At 43.1% G+C, this 21,868-nt stretch overlaps 1 protein-coding gene across 2 annotated transcripts; it reads left to right on the top strand.

Annotated features, from left to right (window-relative positions):
- Window positions 1-744: 744 nt before the first annotated feature.
- Window positions 745-20,513, top strand: LOC144942981 (cell adhesion molecule CEACAM2-like). Of its 2 annotated transcripts, none has more exons than XM_078870070.1 (6): window positions 745-971; window positions 10,517-10,789; window positions 11,800-12,084; window positions 13,384-13,668; window positions 14,942-15,050; window positions 18,423-20,513. In XM_078870070.1, the coding sequence occupies exons 1-6, from the start codon at window positions 887-889 to the stop codon at window positions 18,430-18,432; spliced, it is 1,047 nt and encodes a 348-aa protein (XP_078726196.1). In that variant the 5' UTR covers window positions 745-886; the 3' UTR covers window positions 18,433-20,513. The 2 variants fall into 2 exon arrangements, with proteins under 2 accessions (XP_078726196.1, XP_078726197.1); XM_078870071.1 differs by having other exon boundaries at window positions 756-971; window positions 15,921-20,513.
- The last annotated feature ends 1,355 nt before the right edge of the window (window positions 20,514-21,868 follow it).

Genomic DNA, 21,868 nt, shown 5'->3' with positions numbered 1-21,868 from the left:
GGCAAGGAGGGGTTACTCGGTTGAAACAAAATTCAACAAGAGGGTAAAGTAGCAGCAAAACATTTTTCAGAACCACTGCTCTGCAAATACCTTAAACACCAACCATTTGTTTCTCAGATATATTTGTTATTTTGTTTCATTTTAAGGCAGCGTTGTTGATGAGTGTGTTGAGTTACTTAATTGTGCTTGTGCCTCACTGCATAGAATTTAACTAAACAGCAGGTATTGAGAGACCTTATTTCTCCATAACCAGTTGCTGCAAGGATTAAAACCGTGTAAATCTAATAAATCAAGCTGACAAGAAGACGCTGTTTCAAGTTACCAAACTAAATTTGTCCAAAGTCAAGTCACAGTTGAATTCCTCCTCAAGTGAACATTGAAGCGACGCTAATCTACCAATCTCCCATATACTGTACAGCCCCGAGACCTGCGGTACGGTGCTAAAGAGGTTCAATATACCCACACACACGTAGCCTATTTAACTACGTAGAAGTTAAACACGCAGAAGTTAAATATGCGTACATACGACTGCCTATTGTTTGCAAGTCACGGTGTCTAGGCAGCGAAAATAAATAAATAAAACTTGCCTTTCGCAATCAAATATCACTCATCCGTACAAACCCCGTTCTTTCCATCACGAGTTCATTTTGGCATGGAGTTTCAAAAAATTCCCCCGCTCTCTCCCTCTCTCTCTTGCACGTTCACGACGTCGTGTGGGAGGTGGTGATTGACGTGAGTCGCCGCATCAACCACCACCGTCACCACCACACGCCCTCCTCCCTCCCTTATTAACTCTCACCACGAGCGCAACTTCGCTTCATTCTCTTCCGAGCTCGCAGTGCGCGCGTCTCCCACTTCGCCGCCGTTCGCCACCACGACGACGACGATGGCCACGAAGATGATGATGATGAGGACACCGATGATGTCGATGTTGCTGCTCGTCGCTGCGACCACCCTCACCGCCGCGCAGAGTACGTAACCGTCTTCAACGCGTGCTTCTCACAAACATGCAACTTGCCTCGGACCGCGACGTGCGGTCAAGGAGACGTTTTAATGGCCCATTTTTGGGACGGCGAATGCGTCGATTTAGCGGGCGACTGCTTTTTTGTTTGGTTCGTTTCGTCCGCTCCGAGCGAGAGCGAGAGCAGCAGAAAGGAGCAACGCGTACGTTGCTGCCAACGCCCTCTGCTGCTGCAAAGGTTGCGATGAGGTCTGATCCGGACAGAAGCCCCCGTTAGTGTCGTCCGGGGTTGGCTTGGAAGGCATTCGGGCAACCTTCTAAATTCGTAACACGGACGCACGAAAGACGTTGGCACAACAAAAAAGAAAATGCATTGGGGACGCACGCATGCAGACTGCATCGTTACGTATTCTGTTTGGCGTTAGGTGTTTGTTAAAACTTTGTTTAACATCGACTGTCGTGCATGCCACCCTCGTCTGTTCATCACACAGCAATGTTCTTGACTGATGTTCAGAGGGGGTAGGGGGGGCATTTTTGCCGATAAGACATCAGTATGTGAGGACCGCCACACATTTGAAACGATTGAGGGTTTGACAGCACGATAATGATGATGTTGGGTGTTCTCACTCGTTGTGTATTGTCGGGGGCCGCACTAAAGGCCACCAGGGGCCACTAGTGGCCCAAAGGCCTTGCAATGAAGAACCATGTCCTGCAGGCTTGACTGAATATTCGCAAACCTTAAACGCCTAAATATTAATTTAGCCTTCGTGTAATTAGCTTTTGGTGCTGCTCCGCATATGCATTTGCACTAAATTGTTACTTTGAACGATGTTTTCTAGTTTTTCGCTGATTTTTTTCTGACCTCTTGTTTTTGTTTTCACCTCGGTACAGAATATGCAGTAGAATTCCTCTTATCCGTTGTGATGTAGCGGACCAATATTATGGATCCTATTTTTCGCGCCTTTATCCGCAATTATATTCTACTTATCCGGGGAGAAAATGTTTTGCGGATAATCATGGATAATTAGGATACATTTTCCATTCAACTCCAATTATTCACAAAAAACCATGGGTAATTGGACACCGTTTCACAATTACTTATGGGTACATTCCTGGATGACGGCGGATAATTGTGGGAATAGTACCGAAGGTAATTGAGGATTTTTCGTAGATAACAAGAGGCGTGGATATTATCTGTAACTCACATCTCCATACCTCCTTATGAATGATGTTCATCTAATTGATTTAGCACCAAACAAAATAAACATGAGAGTGGGTGATTGACTGACTGTGGTGTGGTTAGGATATGGTGAATTAGACAATCTGTACAATGCAATGAGCTCAATGTAAAAAGTGGGATAAAATACGTTTTAGTTTTCACAAAGATGCACGTCATAACCAGAGTGTTATGTTTAAAACAAAAAGCAGGAAAAACACATTGGCTCTTCACTTTATGTAGCAGAATTATATTATTTTATTTATTTGACCAGGTAAGGCCCACTGAACCATCCATAGAGCTCTTATTCAGAAGCGACCTGGCCACGAAGTGGCTTATCACGTGGAAATCTGTTTCAGCCAAATGATCTAAACGCGTGATGTTGATTATAAATGTGGAGGGGAACCCCGGAGGACCCAGAAATAAATCCACACGAGAACATGCAGACTCCAAATATACAGGCCTCAGAGGTCGGGATTGAACCCACGACCTCCTGCCTACTGGGCAAGGTATTTAACAGCTCGCCACTATGGCGCCCCTAAATTACATCTACTGGGAATTGAAAATATGTGAAGCAAATGAACGTCACCATCATGAAACAAACATTTCTCGAGCTATTCACACCACGTGGTAAAGTGCTGCCCCCGACTACGTGCACCAGATTTTAAATTAAGCTTTTGTGATATGCACTTCCGTGGGCTGTTATTTAACGCAGACAGCACAATAAGGCTAAAGCTGGTAGAAAGACCAAAGTAAATACAATCAAAAGAAAGATGGAGGATGACAGACATTATTTGGCCTTGTTTCACCTACAAACATGGGTCAATGTAGCCCGCATGCCCAGCCACCGCATGCCAAGTAGCTTCCGTTTGGCGGGGGGGGGGGTTAAACGGGTACAACATAGGCTGGAGAAGAGATGGAACTGATGCGCTACGGGAGGATGTGGAGCTGAGTGGACTTTCCGAAGACTGGTACCAGTGGTGTCAAGATCGGCCTCTTTGGAGGAAGCTCGTGAAGGACGCTACTGGGCAGTTGGAGGCAGTCGCCCTCCAACGCTCACAACAAGGCTAAAATGCTGAAAGTTGGCAGAGTAGGGGGTACAGCTGATGCATCTTCCAGTCATCTCAGGCAGCCAATCCATGGCACCTGGGTCTGTCCCGTGACCTCCTGTCAGCGAGCCTTCGACACTTCACGTGGCCTCAAAGTGCACCTGGCCTGGCACAGACGCCGTGATGACGTCACCGCCAGTTAGTGGCGAATGGCGGGTATTGGTATACAACCTGCAATTTTTTCATAAAACAATGCCGTACAGTACTGTATCGGAATAATTAAAAGGGTTATTAAATAGAGTAATTGAAAATGGGAGTTTCTGAATTTCCTGACAGGTTATTTGGTCGTATTGTACAACGCAAATATGCATGAAACGTGTGAATACGCATCGCTGTATGGACTCTTGTATGCGAGCACCTGTTGAGGACGCACAAGTTGCATAATGAGGTCACGAGCACGTCTTCCGTGAAGCCGCTATGTCGCTCCCAAATGTCTTCACAATGAGGGGAAGCTGTTCTTGCAGGATATGAATTGTACCGGATATTCTGCTTAAAAATTAAAAAAATTCAGTCATATGATTGGCGGGTCGCAAGCAGTTCCACCGTTTTAGTTGCTAATTAGTGTCGGGATCGTATCACGGGATGATATTTCAATCTGGATTCCTACAGTTAGCAGTGAAATATTGTTTCGCTTGTTTATCCAGGAAAGCCAAGCTGAGTCTCACGACTTTTTTTTCAGGAGGGTTCTGTCAGCTCTTGCAGTAAGGGGGGAGGGGGGGAGATTGCTATGTCTATTCCGATTGAGTAATTTGATGGTCATTTATCAGATTTTTGGACCATGGCACTCTCACACAACGGCCTACTATTGCGAACGTATGTGCAAATGTTGAACTTCTTTCGCACCGTACGTAGCCAACCGTGCCACGAATTGGAGGTGCCAATGACGTCACGGGATCTCTGACGTCCACTGTGAAAGGAGACGGCGCGTTTCGTTTTCCGTGAATGTGCTCGCAGAATATAACCAGGGCGGCCATTGGGTTCGAACCGCTGAAACAAAATGTCAAACGAGCTACCGTGAGGCCACTTCACCGCCCCAGAAGATGTTGTTCCAATGGCTTTTTTCAAGTCCCTTCAATAATAATCGATCCATGATATTCAGCAGTGGAATACAGTACCAGAGTGCTCTAAATTATTCGGAATCAATCTTTAGCTTAGCAAATTCACACACCAATATTTAAACATAGGAATGAGACGTTTATATTTTAATTGCATGGGTGGAGGAATGGCTAGAAACGCTACGTTAGAGCTAGGCTGACTGTGGACTCTGGTCCATTTCGATTGATAAAACAAATGCTACAGGAGGATATCATTGGTCTGCAAGATCAATGGGCTGATGGGACTATACAAAAAATACTTTTTTTAATGTGGAGACATGGTCTTTTTTTGCCAGTATCAAAGTATGAAAATAAAGAATAGGTTTTACCTTTTCTGGCAGTAAAACAGGTTTTTCGATGTTTAAACACCAAATAGAAACCTTTTTCAAGGAATCAAGTCTGAATTAACGACACGTACTTGTGGTGAACATGCAAACAAACATGCTGCGATAATATTTGCATTGTCTATGATAACACGATGTAAGACAATTTTTGTTCCTGGGTGGTACTAAGTGTTATTTTTTAATTGCTTATGCCAAAAAAGTATAGAAAATGGCTATTATTCCCCAAAAACTTTGCTTTTGTGACCAGGACTTTATGTGAAGGAATGACACAAATGCACACCACGTTTTCTCATTGAAAATAGGTACATTTCTAAATATCACCATCCTGGTCACAAAAGCAAAGTTTGTGGGGAATAATAGCCATTTTCTGTACTTTTGAGGCATAAGAAATTAGGAAATAAAACTTTCTACCCGGGGACAAAACAGATTGTTCCACAGTGTCATATTTTAACAGAAGTATGTTTATTTCCTTATCCTTTATGCGCCAAAACAACGAATAATATTTCATGAAACAGTGATACGATTTTATACATTATCTAGATCCGCTTTTTGTGTTTAGTTTTTTGTCTTTCCCTGCACCTCTGGTTAGCACGGTTGGTCACGTACGGTGTAAAAGAAGTTCAGCATATGCACATTGAACAATGTAAAACAAACAGAGCCATGACATAGACAGATAAAAACGGACAGGGATTGCAAACTGTTGCACGAAGGACAGACAACTTGGGCTCTGGAGTGGTGTCATGGACATCCGTGGGCAAAAGCTTTATAGCTAATCGGATTCCTCCAGTATAAATATTGAGATTCTGTTATGATTCGCCCGTTTTCCAACTTTTTTTTTGGCTCAAAAGAGGTGTCACTGCCCTTAGCAGCTGCAACAACAACAAGAACAACCGTCATTCGCCACTAAGTGGCGGTGACATCACCACGACGCATGTGCCAGGCTATGTGCACGTTGAGGCCACGTGAAGTGCTGAACGCCCGCTGGTAGGAGGTCACGGGGCAGACCCAAGTTCCATGGGTCCACTGCAGAGGTCGCAACCGGGTACCCGATACCTGTACCCTACCCGATACCCGGCTACCCGTACCCGGCCGGGTACGGGTACCCGTTTGCGACCCTGGTGTGGCCGGGTACGGGTACGGGTAAGGAATCAAAACCCGTTTGCGACCTCTGCTCCACTGACTGACATGACTGGTTGATGTACCAACTGTATCCCCGACTGTAGCAGCTGCACACAAACAAACAAACAGCCACTTTTACACATCTAGCAGCGGCTTTTGGCTCACCATCGAACCCATTTCCTTCCGAAATTAAGAAGCCACTGGAGCGATGCACTTTTAAATCAAGATTGAAAACGTATTTCTTTAAAACTGCTTTTTGTGCTCAGTTAGATTGAAAACGTATTTCTTTAAAACTGATTTTTGTGCTCAGTTAGATTGAAAACGTATTTCTTTAAAACTGATTTTTGTGCTCAGTTGTTGTCCCTCACCCGCGCCTCCGGTGAGCACGGTTGGCTACGTGCGGCACGAAAGGACTTTGTTCAACACACATCTCGGGAGTGTGCAGCGCTCCAGAGCCGTGACCCCGTGACCCAAGCAGCTCATTGGCATGCGAGCCAAGTCGCTTTTCCCCAGCGATGTCGCACTCGAACCGAGGCCACGCCGTTTTACCACCGTGGTTTGGCTCGTACGCACAACGAGCCCCACCACGTGTTTGTAAATCTTGTTCATGTTTTTGTTTTTTGTTTGTTGCGGTTGCACCCACTTCAAGAGCCGCATGGCTCACAGGGCTATACCGAATAAATGAAAAACTGAACTAAAAATTTTGAGCCAATTTCCGAGAAATGCACTGCTACACTTGAGAGCGGTGGTAATTAAATTAAAGTATTTTAATTGTACAGAGGAAGATTCCACCCCCCCCCCCCAGGTTTGATCTTTTTTCAGTCGCCATTAAAGAGGGTCGATATTAAATTATAGCGCAACACACATAGCGTGTTGTTGCGCGCTGTTTGCCTGCGACTAAAACAATCTGAAGGTAACCGTTCTCATTCGGTCTTGGAAGCTAAGCAGAGCAGAGCTTGGTTAATTCTTTCAATAAAAAAACCCATCTCTTGATTTCTAGATTTGAAGCTTTCGTGACTGCAAGGATTCATACTCTTAGGTTTTTTCGGTAAAGTCACGTAGGTAAAAATAAATAAAAATAATAATAGAAATAAAATAATAAATCACGACGTTTCGGAGGCAACACAAGTCTCCGTCATCAGGTGGGACCGTCACAGCTAAATATACTGTATCAAGTGAGAAAAAAAACTTAAGAGTATAAACCCCATCTCAACAGCACTGTGGCCTTTTAGGTAAAAAAAAAGATATATACTGAATATCATAGGGGACGTTTCAGGCAATGCCCCTTCTTATTATGGCCCTGAGTTATGCGAACGCTGAGGCTGTCGCTCGGTGGAAAAGGAACTTGCGATGAGACGTTAACTGCAGTGGCTCTCGCTGTGTTTTACTTGTTGTGCTTTTTGCATTTGCTGTACAGTGAGTAGGGAAGACTTCGCATTGCCAGCACGATGTTATCGCACTGCAAAGAGAGGAAGCAATGTCCCAGCGAAGCAAATTACTCGCACGATCCATCATCTTAAAAATAAACGACACTATAAATAAACATATTTATGCTGTTACGGTGTGGGATTTCTCATCTCGGCCGTGCACATCAAGAGAGGCCTTTTTGCTTAAAAAGAGCCCATTTTCAGGCGAGGTAGCAGGAGGTAACCAGTCTTGTTGGGATCACAGGGATGAGCACATTGCAGTTGATCATCGATTCATTATCCGGCTGCTTCCAACATTATGCGGTGGTCCCGGGCCGATCCGGCGAAACCGCTCCAATGGATGTAAGCAGTCTGACGATCAATACCACGTGCGTAACAAACACAAACATTTGCTATGCCCGACTTCAGTGTCAAATATTATAAACGGGACATTATACACTACGTACAAGTTAAACAATGAAAATAGTGCACGTATATACAGCACCCCGTGCAGCGTTTTCGAGATTGGAAGTAGTACAGTACATACGGTAACTTTTTAGAGCAGGATATTTATTCTTGTCCTTTTGTATGTTTATTAATGCCAATTTCATATAGTATTACAACATTTAAACACAAAAAAAACCCATAATGTCACGCAAGAATATGAAAAAGTAAGCTACTTTAAATAATGATGATTCGTCATGGGACCTCCTTTGCCAGTACCAAAATATGAGAATAGGTTTTCCCCCTTTTTCTGGCAACAAAACAGCTGTGTTAAGATGTTAAAACACCAAACTGAAACCTTTTACAAGGAATCATGTCTGCATTAACCACAATGCTCGTGGTCAGAATGCAAACAAAAAACATACTCTGATAATATATACATTGTCTTTGAAACTGATTGGTCCACACCAGAGACAGCTTTCTTTCGAGCCTAGTCTCAAGCGGTGTTAGATCAGTTTCAAAGCAAATGCATATATTATCAGAGTATGTTTTTGGTTTGCATTCTGACCACAAGTATTGTGGTTAATGCAGACATGATTCATTGTTAAAGGTTTCAGTTTGGTGTTTTAACATCTTAACACAACTGTTTTGTTGCCAGAAAAAAGGGGAAAACCTATTCTCAATGATGATTCGTGATTAATTATCCGGCATTTTAGGAAATCCGGCACCCTCTTCCTCCCCCGAAGCCGCCGGATAATATAATCGATCATCGACTGCAGTTGTCATTCAGAAAAGAGAGCAAAAAGAAGACTGTTTAACACGTTGTAGGCTTTCGCAACCAATATTATTCATAATAAACGTTGTTTGGGTTAAATTGCGTTATTTATAAATGTGTCGTAACCCTCCACCACCCGACATGGGAAATCAGCAAAAAAGTGTCACGTTGACAAAAGACAAATCGTTCACTACTTTAGCCCAGCGGTGTGTTGAAGAGTGAATCGACAACATTTACAATTTTTGGAGTACGACGTCTCGCTGGTAATTGCATCCAGCATCATCGGGCAATTCGCCGGTCTAACCCAAAAACGTTTATTGTGAAAAGAAGACTGGCAAACCGGATTTGGCCATGTGAAGCAGCAAAATTGATGTTTTTTTTCTGTCTAATGCACACCGTGTCCAACCAGCGCACTGCGTGTCGCAGCATGTCCTTCTGTTCCCCTACCCTGCCGGCACTGCTCAAATTTGGCAATCACTCACATCGTTTATTTTCCCAAAGTTATTATAACCCTTTGCTCAGCCCACTGTGATTAAAACAAAAGCAACAGACAGCCCTGAGTAAATGTCACGTGTTGTGTCATCGTCATCATAATTTACATGTATTTGTGAGGCGCCTTCCACTAATGTACGCTAATTGCTATGAAGGTGGCGATGAATGTCTAATGTAGGTTTGCTGCTACGGCATTCGGTATTTAACAATACAATAAGGTATTCAATTCCATCGAATGACGAATTTCTCTTAAAATGTTACCTTAACTCTGTAAAATGTATGTTATGTATGTATGTTGAACTTCTTTCGCATTTTCTTGGTTCTTTCGGTAAAGTCACGTAGAAGGGAAATAATAAAAATAAAATACAATTGTATTTTATTATGTTGCATTTGAATGTTTTATTTTTTGTTATTTTATTATTTCCCTTCTACGTGACTTTACCGAAAGAACCAAGAAGATGAATCCCTGCGGTCACGAAAGCTTTAAATCGAAATTTCTTTCGCATTGTACGGAGCCAACCGTGCTAATCGGAGGTGCGGGGGAAGGACAACAATCTAAACACAAAAAGTAGTTCTAAAGAAATTAATTTTAAATCTAGATTTCAAAGTGCATAGCTCCAGTGGCTTCCTAATAATTGCCACGTTTGCATGCTTTTCATGTGGCTTATAGTACAATTAAAATATTGCTGAAAAGTTATTAAACGGTAGGTCGCTCAGGATAAATAAGCTTGCTCTTCGTCTTTTAATAATTTAAACGTTACATTTTATAGTGCGTACAACTCAAGAGGCTTCCAGAAAATGATGTTATTTAACCAAAGTGCTGTAAATGTAGCCTAAAAATATTCCACGAAGCACTGATTTAATGGGTAAAAGCTATATTTTTTGGGACCTTTATTATTGTGAACTTTAATTGCTATCATTTCATAATAAAATATTTGTCAATATATCTTTTCCTCGTAAAATGTGCAACAGTAAAACTGATGTAATAATTTTGCAAAACGAATGATACAATTATCGTGAATCTTATGACTAATATATCGTATGATATATTGTAGTATTGGCATATCGAGGTGACCAAAAATACCCACGTGGTCAGTGCAGACATTTACTCACGCAGAGGAGAAAATGCCTCAGAATTACATAGTGTTATGTGTGAATACCTGCACACTGGTAAGTGGGAATATAGCCGAGGCATCATAGTCCGAATTAACTCTGACTTATTACGATGCCTGGTGCATTCCTTGCATTTTAGACCTCCTAAAAGTGTTCTTAGGTTTTTTCGGTAAAGTCACGTAGGTAAAACATTAAAATTAATAAAAGTAAAACAAAATAAAAATCACGACGTTTCGGAGGCAACACAAGCTTCCGTCTTCAGGTGGAACTTTTATTAATTTTAATGTTTTACCTACGTGACTTTACCGAAAAAACCTAAGAATATGAATCCTTGCAGTCACGAAAGCTTCAAATCTAGAACTCCTAAAAGTGATGGAGGCTAAAAGATGACGACAATGATAATGGCGACCTATGAAAGACTAACGTTTAATTTCTCTTCACAGATGGTGATGTCATACTGAGAATACGTACGTCTAGACAAAACATTTTCGAGGGCGACAACTTTACCATATCTTGTACCAACTCGTCTGGATATTTAAATCCAAATTCCACCTTTTCCTGGGAGCTGCCACCGAACATCGTCATCCCAGAGCAGCAGTTCTCAGACAACAAGCAAACCATCAGCATCGTGTCAGTCAGCAGGAAGTATAATGGGAGATACAAGTGCTCCATCGTTGGCACAAGCTTTGCAAACGACAAGACCATTGACATTTACTGTGAGTAACCCAGCAAACTGACACTCAGAGAAAGGCGTTCCTTCAGCTCTTTCACCATTACTTTTTGGTTCTTTCGGTAAAGTCACGTATAAAGATAAAATAATAAATTAAATAATAACATACGACGTTTCGATTGCAACACAAGCAATCATCCTGCAGTCACGTAAGCTCCAAACTCTTTCACCATATTCCTCTGAAAGATACCGCTTTCCAGAATCACTACACAGGAGTTTAGCAATGGAAAGGAAATGACTAAACGCTCCAAAATTCATATCGCTAACTCTACCATATTCACGTATGCACTTAATGCTGAATGGCGATTGTTTTTGAGAGTTTTTCCAGTGAGGAAAGAATTTCATTCCCTTATAGAATTCATAATAACATTGAGGTGAAAACTCACCTCTTGGATAATTAACGTCCCTATGGCAGGAAGGAAACTGCACAGGAAAACCACTCCCCACACGAAGTGGTACTAATTTATCTACCGCAGTCAGCGATGATGGGCTGAATTAAAACCCCCAAGCAGGAGTTGAGCTCGCAACCTTCCGATTGCGAGCTGCTGCTGACCCACCTGGCCACTTACACAACTGCTCCATCACTTGCCGTGGAAGCCTTAACAGTTCCACACAACCAGTACTTTGGCCGTGACGGTTTGTGAGGCCAAAATGTGATGCGTTTTTAAATCCTTTATATTAAGTTCACTTGCTTGCTTGCATGCTTGCGCGCTTACGACCGTGCAAATCTTTCGGTCATTTTTTTAACCCACTTCCCGTGATCCAATCGAGCTAATTTATTTTCGTGAAAAAAAAATTCCATAACTTTACACTTTTTAGGATAAAATGTTTTATATTGAATTACCAATTGCTTAATGGTGGCAGGCAATCATCTGACCCATAGGTGGCAGCCATCTCAAGCCAGAGGACGAGAGAACTCTAGCCGCCACGCATATAAAGGATTTATAGTGAAAAACTTTGTTTTTACGGGTTAATTTTTACGTCTATTGTGTGCAGACCCACCGCAGGACTTGAAAATAATGGGAGGCCACGCATCTCAACAGAGATATGAGAAGTTACTGCATGTGTTCGTCGCAGAGGAAAGTCCACTGACTCTCACCTGTGAAGCAGTTTCCAATCCAACGCTGGAGTGGTCATGGTGGACTTCGGATACTGATCTCAACAAATTCACCAATGTTCTGTCCGTAAATGAACCGCGAAATGGCACCAATTATACTTGCAAAGGCAAATATGAAATGGACAGTCAATTGTACGAGATGTCAGCCAGCATCATCATTGAGGGTAAGTACTGTGTGAAAGATGTTTTTTGGGTTTTCAGCAGACTTTCTTGTTTTTTTGTCAATACCAAAATATAAGCCTAAATACCCATGGCATTTTTGGATCATTCAAATCCATACTTTTAATATCCTTAACGTGTGCCTTTTTAAATCTAATTTCCCCTCACGTATATCGTCAGTGTTTCGTACGAAAATACGTACAGCAGATTTCAACACCTGATTGTGGGTTATATTCTTCCCGATGGTTCTGAGTTCGTGTCCAGTCGATTTGTTTTTTATGAGACTCTAGTCACTGCCGTGTATGTACTGTAAGAGTGCCTCATGTAGTCGACAGCCTCTAAACTATCCAGTGTTAGTTACATCGAGTACTGCCTGGCGAAGCTGCAACGATTTGGTGGGAATACAGGAGCTACCATAGGAATGTGGAATTTCTCACTGGGAGTGACAACTGTGCACACAGATGCAGGGAAAGAACCCCAGACTCCGGAATTACCATCCCCACAGATGTTTATCCTACCATAGACCAGATTTTAATTCAATGACCTGCCTTCCTTGGGTCGTACTTGTCAGTTATTACATCCCACTCCTTTGTCTTTCAGTTGGTGGCATACGCTAGAACTACATTTCTTTAGCTTTCGTGTAGGAGGGTTAAGCTTTAGGGATTATGACCAGGTGTTGGTGTTTAGGGCTATGGTTATGACAACATTTCTGCCGGAGCTGCTTGAGGCTGATCTCTGGAAAATGTTTCCCTATCTCCACCCCTCTTTCTCTTATTCTCTCTCGGGGGGAGCAGGGTCTAGGGGTGGGGGGGGGGGAGGTGGTTGGATGATCCTTGAAGAGATTCCATGAGAAATTAAGCCCTAGTTAAAACTGACACCTTTTTCACGGAGCGTCAACCCAAGATTGTATAACCCATTGTTGTATAACCCATTGTTGTATAACCCATTGTTGTATGACCCATTGTTGTATGACCCATTGCTGTATAACCCATTGTTGTATAACCCATTGTTGTATAACCCATTGTTGTATAACCCATTGTTGTATAACCCATTGTTGTATGACCCATTGTTTTATAACCCATTGTTGTATAACCCATTATTGTATTACGCATTGTTGTATGACCCATTGCTGTATAACCCATTGTTGTATAACGCAACCCTCACCTGAGCAGTTGATCTGACGCTTCCGATGTTGCAGAGTTGCAGCGTCCCATCTCGCGCCGATGATTACTTCTAGCCGAGCAAATTGTCACTGCAGTGCGTCTATCAACGTGCTCACCCCGTGTGTCCCTCCCTGTCCACAGTTCCTGTCTCCGTGCCCACGCTCACGACAAACAGCACAGGGGAGGCTAAAGAAGGAGACTCGGTCGCTATGAACTGCTCGCACGATAACGGCACGGGGCAATGGTATAACTGGACTCAGAATGGGCAGCCGATCATTGAGGTGGAAGAGAGGAATATTTTCTCCAAAGAAGGTGCCTCCCTGCTGGTGAAGGACATCCAAGGGCGTGACAGCGGGGAATACCAGTGCACGGTGCAGAACCATTTGGGCAGTAAAAGCAGCAACGTCTTCAAGATCAGCGTCACGTGTAGGTTGCTCACACTGCCGTATGCAACCATCCACGAACACCACATGTACGTGCACAACAACATCCCTGTTGTACATCCACTGCTGGATGAGGGACTCCCCACATTGTGCGGCATTGTGCGAGTTATTTTACTTTATTTGACCATGCTCGCCATAAATTAATTAATTATAGATGCAGGGACAAAGACGTAGAGTACGATTGACTTTTTTTCTGCACTGCCCTCTGCTGCCCATGATGTATCCACACAGCCCTATGCTATCCAGGCTCAACGCCTGCTGAGCTTCTGAAATCTAATGGGATTGGGCGCATTCCAAGTGATCTGGTCATAGGTTTGTAAAACAGCGTGAACGCTAAGTGCAGCTCTGTCTTAAAGTGCTGGACAGACACTGTCATTAACACAATGATACAGATTCTTCATATCTTCAGTTGCTTTATTCAAAAATGAATGTTTGGATTCGTTTGTGTGGCTTATGTAGAGCAACCATTAAAACATTTAGTTTGGAGTAATTTGGCCATTCAAATGCTTTGAGAGTTGAATTACAGATACACCGCATTTTTTAATCATGTTTCAGGCAGTGTGACATTTTGTGGTCCATGGTTTGGAGTTTGGAGTCACAGCCTTGCAAAGAAGATCCACATCATCCTTGGTCAAGCACTGCCTATTGTGGCCGCAGAAATATGAAGCTATACAGTGTGATACTTTTGTGTTGATGCAACAGCTTAATGGGAAGAATGATTCCCATTTACAAGCCTGAATCATTGCAGTAGGCAATACCCCTTAGTTTAGAGATGTGAGGAAATTCCTCTGGTTGAACAAATCTACTATTGAGTCACTCCTGTCCACATGGTGATTGACAAATATATGGATCACAGGATAATGCAATGTTAAGTTAAATTACAGTCGGTGGACCTCGGTAGGGCATATTGGTAGGAGAGATGATCATTGATGAACTAAACCAGTGAAGGTATGGCAGTCGAAGGAGAGCACGCCCCTGATATGATGACCATCGCAGACACGATGTGGTGATGAACTCGTGGACAGGTGATGGAATGTGCCATCGCAGAACCGCGGGGGATGGTGACGGTATAGGTTAGGAAGGCTTTCATCCGGCAGTGGATAAACGGATGATGACGACGATGATGAAAAAGCAAATCTAAAAACGCACGGTGAAATAAATAACTACTGCAATATCGTCGGCATGGAAGTTAAAACAAAAATGTGTTTTAATGTTTTCGGTGGATTTTTTTTCTCTCTCTCGTTTGTTCTTCACAGCTGAAAATAATTTAATTTATATCGTGATCGCTTTAGCGGTCATTGCATTGTCGGTAGCAGGCGGGCTGGGAGGCATGCTGCTCTGGCGCAAGTTGACACGCAGTAGATCGTAAGTCCTCCACAAGCACATTCTCACGAACCATTCACCACGATTCATAAATATGCGCTCAACCGAAACATAACGGAGGGGTGGGTGACGGTGAAGTCCGAGTCTTGATCAGGGGTTGGCAAAACCTGCGGCTCTTCAAGGACTGCTTCGTGACATTATGTATTGAGGGCCATCTCGTATTCACGTGCATTGTGGCTCTTTAAATATTGAATTTCTTACCGAATTCGAAAAAAATGGCTCCTCTCGTTAATTTGGTTGCTGACCCCTGGTCTAGATATACTTGTTTGCCCTTGACGGTACTTCATGAACTGGTCAGTGTGGATTGAAATACCGTTGGCTCAAGGACTGATGCAAGGGGTGCCATGGTGGTGAGATGTTAACTACCTTGCCTGGTATGCAGGAGGTCGTGGGTTCGATCCCAACCGTGACGCCTGCTGCTGTATATTTGGAGTTTGCATGTTCTCCTCGTGGTCACGTGGATTTTCCCCTCCACATTTAGAAACATGTATTTAGAGTATTTACCTGCTAGAAATTTCCACGTGATAAGCCATTTCGTTGAGTTTTCATTTGTGGCTAAACAGCAGATAGCACCCTCCACGAATGTAAGCTAATGGTCGGGATTGCCAAGTGTGATGACTGCTTCCCCCAAAGCTCCTATTCCAATTTAAATAGTAAGAACTATATAATGAATGGTTAAAGCGAACACTGCTAGGCACCTAAATATGTGAATCCTATATTAATACTTTGGTATGGTAAAAAAAAAGAAAAATGTGTATCCCCAAATCTGTTGGTACTAATGACACGTAATTTATATCACTGAAAAGCATGTTTATTTCATTTGTGTTTTCCTGGATTTGTTTTTTGCCACAGATATGACCTTCTTAAGCAGATAAGAAAAATAAGCGAACATCCGCCTAAGCAAGAATTAGTGTGAATGTTGAAAACAGCATGAGATCCTGGAAGAGGGAGGGTTACAACATTCCAATAAGATAATTCGCTAATCGTGTTCTTCTTTGATTTAGAGGCTCGGCACGAAGGGCAGAGTAACCACTTTGCTCTGTGAGCGATGCTTTGGGAAGATTTGTAACACTGAAATCCGTTGATATCTGTATTGCAGAGGTCGCAAACGGGTTTTGATTCCTTACCCGTACCCGGCCGCACCAGCGTCGCAAATGGATACCCGTACCCGTACCCGGCTGGGTACGGGTACTCGTTCCCTACCCGTACCCTACCCGAAATGAGTGACAAACGGTGACTCACCAGTGACTCACGGTCTACCCGTACCCGTACCCGGCCGCACCAGGGTCGCAAACGGCTACCCAGCTACCCGTACCCGGCCGGGTACGGGTAGCTGGGTATCGGGTAGGGTACGAGTATCGGGTACCCGATTACGACCTCTGCTGTATTGTCAGAATTTCCATTTTTTTGCTCTTGACGTGTTGTGTTTAACAAGCGTGGCAGCGTGGCACAGCCGTAACACTTAATCCTAGCGGTTGTTTCCGACACGGGGCTCCTTTCTCCGTGTGGAGTTTGTACGTTCTCCCTCTGCAAGGGTTTCCCACACGGGTTCTCCGGTTTCATCTCAGAAGCTAAAAGCAATATGACGTCAATGGTATTGGCCAAACATCCCAATGGTGAAAATATACCGGCAAATTACGACTCAATTGTTATTTCACATAGCAGCAAGAACTTGGCAGGACCCTCCTGAAAACCCGTTTTGAGACTATTTGCTGGGTAAACAAGCTAAAACATTATAATCATACTACATAATGATGGTGCGGATGACAAAAGCTGCACATCCAGAGAGCAGGTGATAAGCCATCAGCAGAGGGCCTTAGGCCCCTCCAGCCCACTGCAGGGGCTGCTCTCTGTGAAGAGACGAATGTTGGTATTTGTTTCCCCAAAAGGCCTCTTTGCGAGTCGACGCGGGGAACTCCACTGCTGATGAATCAGAACAGGATTGCTCGTGCAGCTTTTGTTGTCAGTTTGTGAAAATCGACGGCTGTATTTTGAATCCCCTGTCGTCTTGCAAGCTGGTGCATCATCCAGATGAGTAGCGTGAACGCTGCAGTGGCCCGATTTCTGAATACTGTGGAGTGGCCTTAAGTTACTGGTGGGGACCCTATCAGGATTCCTTGCAGTCACGAAAGCTTCAAATCTTGGGACCCTATCAGCTCAGCCATGCAACACCCAACACGAAACGCATAATCAACGGCTTTCAACCCGTGGCTCGCACACCCCACCCTTAGCCGGAAGGGACAGATACTTTATTAACGCCACATTAAATTTCGATTTAAAGCTTTCGTGACTGCAGGGATTCATCTTCTTGGTTCTTTCGGTAAAGTCACGTAGAATGGAAATAATAAAATAATAAAAATAAAACATTATAAAATAATATAATATATTATTATAATATAAAAATTATTTTGTTATGTTTTATTTTTATTATTTCCATCCTACGTGACTTTACCGAAAGAACCAAGAAGATAACTCCACATTGCCAAGAGGCATGAACTTGAGATTTATCTGTATTGTTGCCATAGCAACTGGGCGGAGGGCTGTGGCGGGGAGGAGACACGGGGACCAGTAGTCTTGATCGAGGCTCCAGCATACAAAACAAAGGTTGAGAATCACTGAAATCCTGATGTAAAAATCAAGCGAGAGCTCCACTGCGGATATTTTAAAAGTCCTGGAGCAGCGTCTAAAGTGTGGGGATACATTCTAGATTTGAAGCTTTCGTGACTGCAAGGATTCATATTCTTAGGTTTTTTCGGTAAAGTCACGTAGGTGAAGCTTCCGTCTTCAGGTGGAACCGTAACAGCACGATAGCTGTATCAAGTGTTGTGATAGCTGTATCACTTGATACAGCTATCGTGCTGTGACGGTTCCACCTGAAGACGGAAGCTTGTGTTGCCTCCGAAACGTCGTGATTTTTATTTTATATTTGTTAAACTTTTATTAATTTTAATTTTTCACCTACGTGACTTTACCGAAAAAACCTAAGAATATGTGGGGATACAGGTGAAATGGAAGCGTAAAAAAAACTTTGAGCCATGCCATCAGAACTTCCAGTACCAATTGACACGAGGTGTTGCGTCGATGGCTGCGGAAGGTTTGTATGGTGCTCGTCTCATGCCGAGGCACCGACAGCTCAATTGGAATCTTAAATGTGCATAAGGAAAACGACAACTACGTGGACTGTAAAAACAACATTTTGTACGTAAAAAAAATCACTGTCTGAATGCTTGAGAAGTTTATAGGAATCCATCAGTGAATTAACCCACCGTACTGGCTTGGTTAAAGTTATGAGAATGATGGATTGAAGTTTATTATAATACAATTTAGTAAATCTGTATTTGTGTATTTGTGTAGGGTCATATAAACTGAACAGCAAGTAGTACACAAGTTAAAACGCAGAGCAACATGAATCTGCAAAAAAAGAGCAACAAAAAAGAAACCATTCTGCGACAGAACATGCTATACAAAGGCGATTGTCTCATTGGAATTAAAACGAAAATATTATTTATTTAATTTTACCAGGTAAGACCCACTCAGCTATACAGCTCTTTTTCAGAAGCAACCTGTCCACAAATTAATTATAGCTCAATGTGGAAATGTAAAGCAGCCAAATTATGGTAGCCAGTAAAAATACAGAACTTATAACAATCTCCAGCACAACTGCTGTACAATATCTCTCCCATGGGGGAAAAATGGGTATCCTTAAACCCGAGTTAGAATAATCACCTTAAATCGAATTCCCCAGAAAAGTCAAAGGAACATGTCTGTAAAGCACACACTCCGAATCAAATCAAAAGGGGAGGGAGATGAAATGGACAATAGGATTTATGAATCAGCAATTTTATATTTGCATTATAATATGTACCATCTCGCTTAAAAAAAAGACATGTGTTGAAGTGGGGATATTCAATACGTCAGCCCAGGGAACAGTCCTTAACTTTAGTTTCACTGTAATATACAAATCATGAAAGGAAAGGATGGCGATTGGCTTCTAGAATGGGTCCCTCGATGCGTTGGTAGTATCCTGTTTAGATTTTGTCCCCCCCTCTTGACAGTCGCCTAGAACTGATCAATTTTTTAAAGCCAGGAATTAAACTGCCCTGTTACAGTGCTTGCACGTTTGGGTTATGGCAGGGTTAACCATTATGCTGAAGTGAACAATGGCTTCGCTGTGTCAGCAAGCTGGCATGGCTGTGATGGATGTATGGCTGCGGGAAATCACTTCCTTATGTCCATGGACCAATATTCGGAAATGAGTACCCACCCAAGGTAGAAAAAAACGTCAGTCGTACCCACTGGGTGGGGGGGGGTGGCACGTGCCCCCCCCCCAATGATCCGATCGAAATCCCTAATTGGGGTTTATTAGTAATAAATCGGCATTTTGCCACTGTGTAGCATATTATTATGTGCCAGGGACTCTATGAGATGATAGGTCAATAGTCTGAGTCCATCATTGCCAATAAGTAACGGCAAAGACCGATTGGGACCTTATTGGTCACCTCGTGGCCTTATAAATCTCAACGTTCATCCTACAAAGTACCATCACAAGGCAGAAACACAAACAAATAGGCAACAAAAAACATGTTTGCCCGTATTGAAACGGCTGTACGCCGTATGGACCCAAAAACTAAATTTAACTGTACAAGAATACGGGGTAAACCGTATGGGTTGACAGGTATGTAGATGTGACTAACTTATATATATAGAAACATACTTGAGGTGTATCGTCCTGTGTCACTACCCCACGGTTTGTCGGAGCATATGGTACAAGCGGTTAAGATCGTACTTTGGGAAGTATTTGAAGGTATAGAGCCAATCACCAATGGTTCCAAATGTAACGTGTTACTTAATGTTAGAGAAAAGTTCCGAATGTAACGTGTTACTTACCGTAACGTTAGACAATAGTTCCGAATGTAACGTGTTACTTAATGTTATAGAAAAGTTACACATGTAACGTGTTTCTTAATGTTAGACGAAAGTTCCGAATGTAACGTGTTACTTAATGTAAGACAAAGGCCCAGCAACTAGAGACAATTTAAGATTGCAAACTGTGGCATACAATGCGTGCGCTCGGGAAGGCGTCTCGGGGACACCAGTGACGATTATCTGAACCGGTCCTGGGCCTCCTCCCCTAGGTCGACTCAGCCTCAAATGAGTACCTGGTGCGGTGTGTAGTAAACATCGCCACTGGGGAGACAAAGGTGGCCGGGCGTGGTGCTGACCACCCACCCCCTCTTGTGCCGTGCCGGCCTTCATAGGTGCTCGCTTGCCCCAACAATCTGTTAAGGTTATACAGAGGGATCTTTGTATTTTGGTGGTGTGATACTTCATTAATTGTGTACTGTATATATTGCTGCTGCTGCATGCGAAGATTGCGGTGTTTAATTTGAGGACTTTGTATATAAACTACTGTTGTAAATAAACGTTTTTAATAATAGTTTTGAATCTGTCTCACCAAGTTATTTCAATGCAACAAACCGGAAGAAGCGTGTTATGGCATGGCTATGTTTGGGTCGTTGGACTGCTACTCGTTATTTATGTATTCGTTTGTTTTTGATTAGCTAAGTTAGGGGTTTTTTTGTTGTTGCATTATCTGTATAAGGGACCGGATAATTGACGTGCAGCATTGTGGGATGCAATTGCATGAATGACGCTCTCTAAAATGAAATTATTAAATGAAATTATCATCACTCAGTCCACTCTTCTTGTGTGAGACCCAACTCGTCCCGTACCAATTCACCAGATTGTACGGCGTGCGCGATGTGCTGGTTTTGGCAATCCACATCGCATCCGCCCCATCAAACAGCTCGGAAGCAGCACCAATACCGTTGACAAGGTACGAGCGTTATCAGGGTGACTGTCCTTCCTGTGCTGTATATCACCATAGCGAGCCGCTTGCTGTATTGCTGCCCAGCGTGTTGGTCTAACCTCATGGAATGCTGTAATGAGGCATGCTCAGTCCTGCCCAAAAAAACCAATCACTCTCTCCCAGACTGCTATGGACGTTTGAAAACTAATTTCTTTAGAACTGATTTTTGTGTTTAGTTTGTTGTTTTTCCCCATACCTCCGATTAGCACGATTGGCTACGTAGTGCGAAAAGCGCTAAACAGGCATACATGGACAAAATGCGCAACAGCCAAACACCCCTCTTATCACGCAGTTCCACTGATCGGCAGTTGTCAACGCCCTCCTGCCATCTTAAAATGACACCCTGCGTGCTGTCAATGTCCTGTGATAACACAGCAATGATTGTTGACTCGCTCGCATTGGTATAGGTTTAAACCGTTTTAAAAAAAAATCAGGGTAAGGTAACACAGGTGCCGCAATTGATTTGACTTTCAAAATGTCAAACGCTGGTCGCGCTTGTTTTAGACCCAGGCAAATAACCCACCACAGTAGTTAAACACGGTGCTTTGTGTATTCTGAGCCGTTGTCGATTGCCTTTCAACCATACACGGACTCGTTTTTACCGATTGCTGGGCCCTGGACTTTCCACACAATCCTTTTGGGTAATGACCTCAAATCCCTAGAATTGGACGGGTCCCTCCCATGAATATTTGCCACGAGACGTATCGCAAGGCGGCTTTCAAAACATGTTTGCTCACTTCAAGCTCAGCATGAAACAAAACATGACCCAGTGTCCCGACCAGAACTGAACACGGGACTGTTGAGATAAAATCGTACCAGTTTGGCCAGTTTGTATCTGCGGGTGACTGCATCTTGTACAGACGGATATGTTGATTAAACTAGGCTTGTCACGACATAGGTACTGTATACCATCATAGCGGCCTCATTTCCG

The sequence above is a fragment of the Lampetra fluviatilis genome, chromosome 29 (genome assembly GCF_964198595.1).
Source record: "Lampetra fluviatilis chromosome 29, kcLamFluv1.1, whole genome shotgun sequence".
NCBI lineage: Eukaryota > Metazoa > Chordata > Hyperoartia > Petromyzontiformes > Petromyzontidae > Lampetra > Lampetra fluviatilis.
Note: the sequence above shows the minus strand (reverse complement) of the source record. Positions and strands in the feature narration are given on the sequence as shown.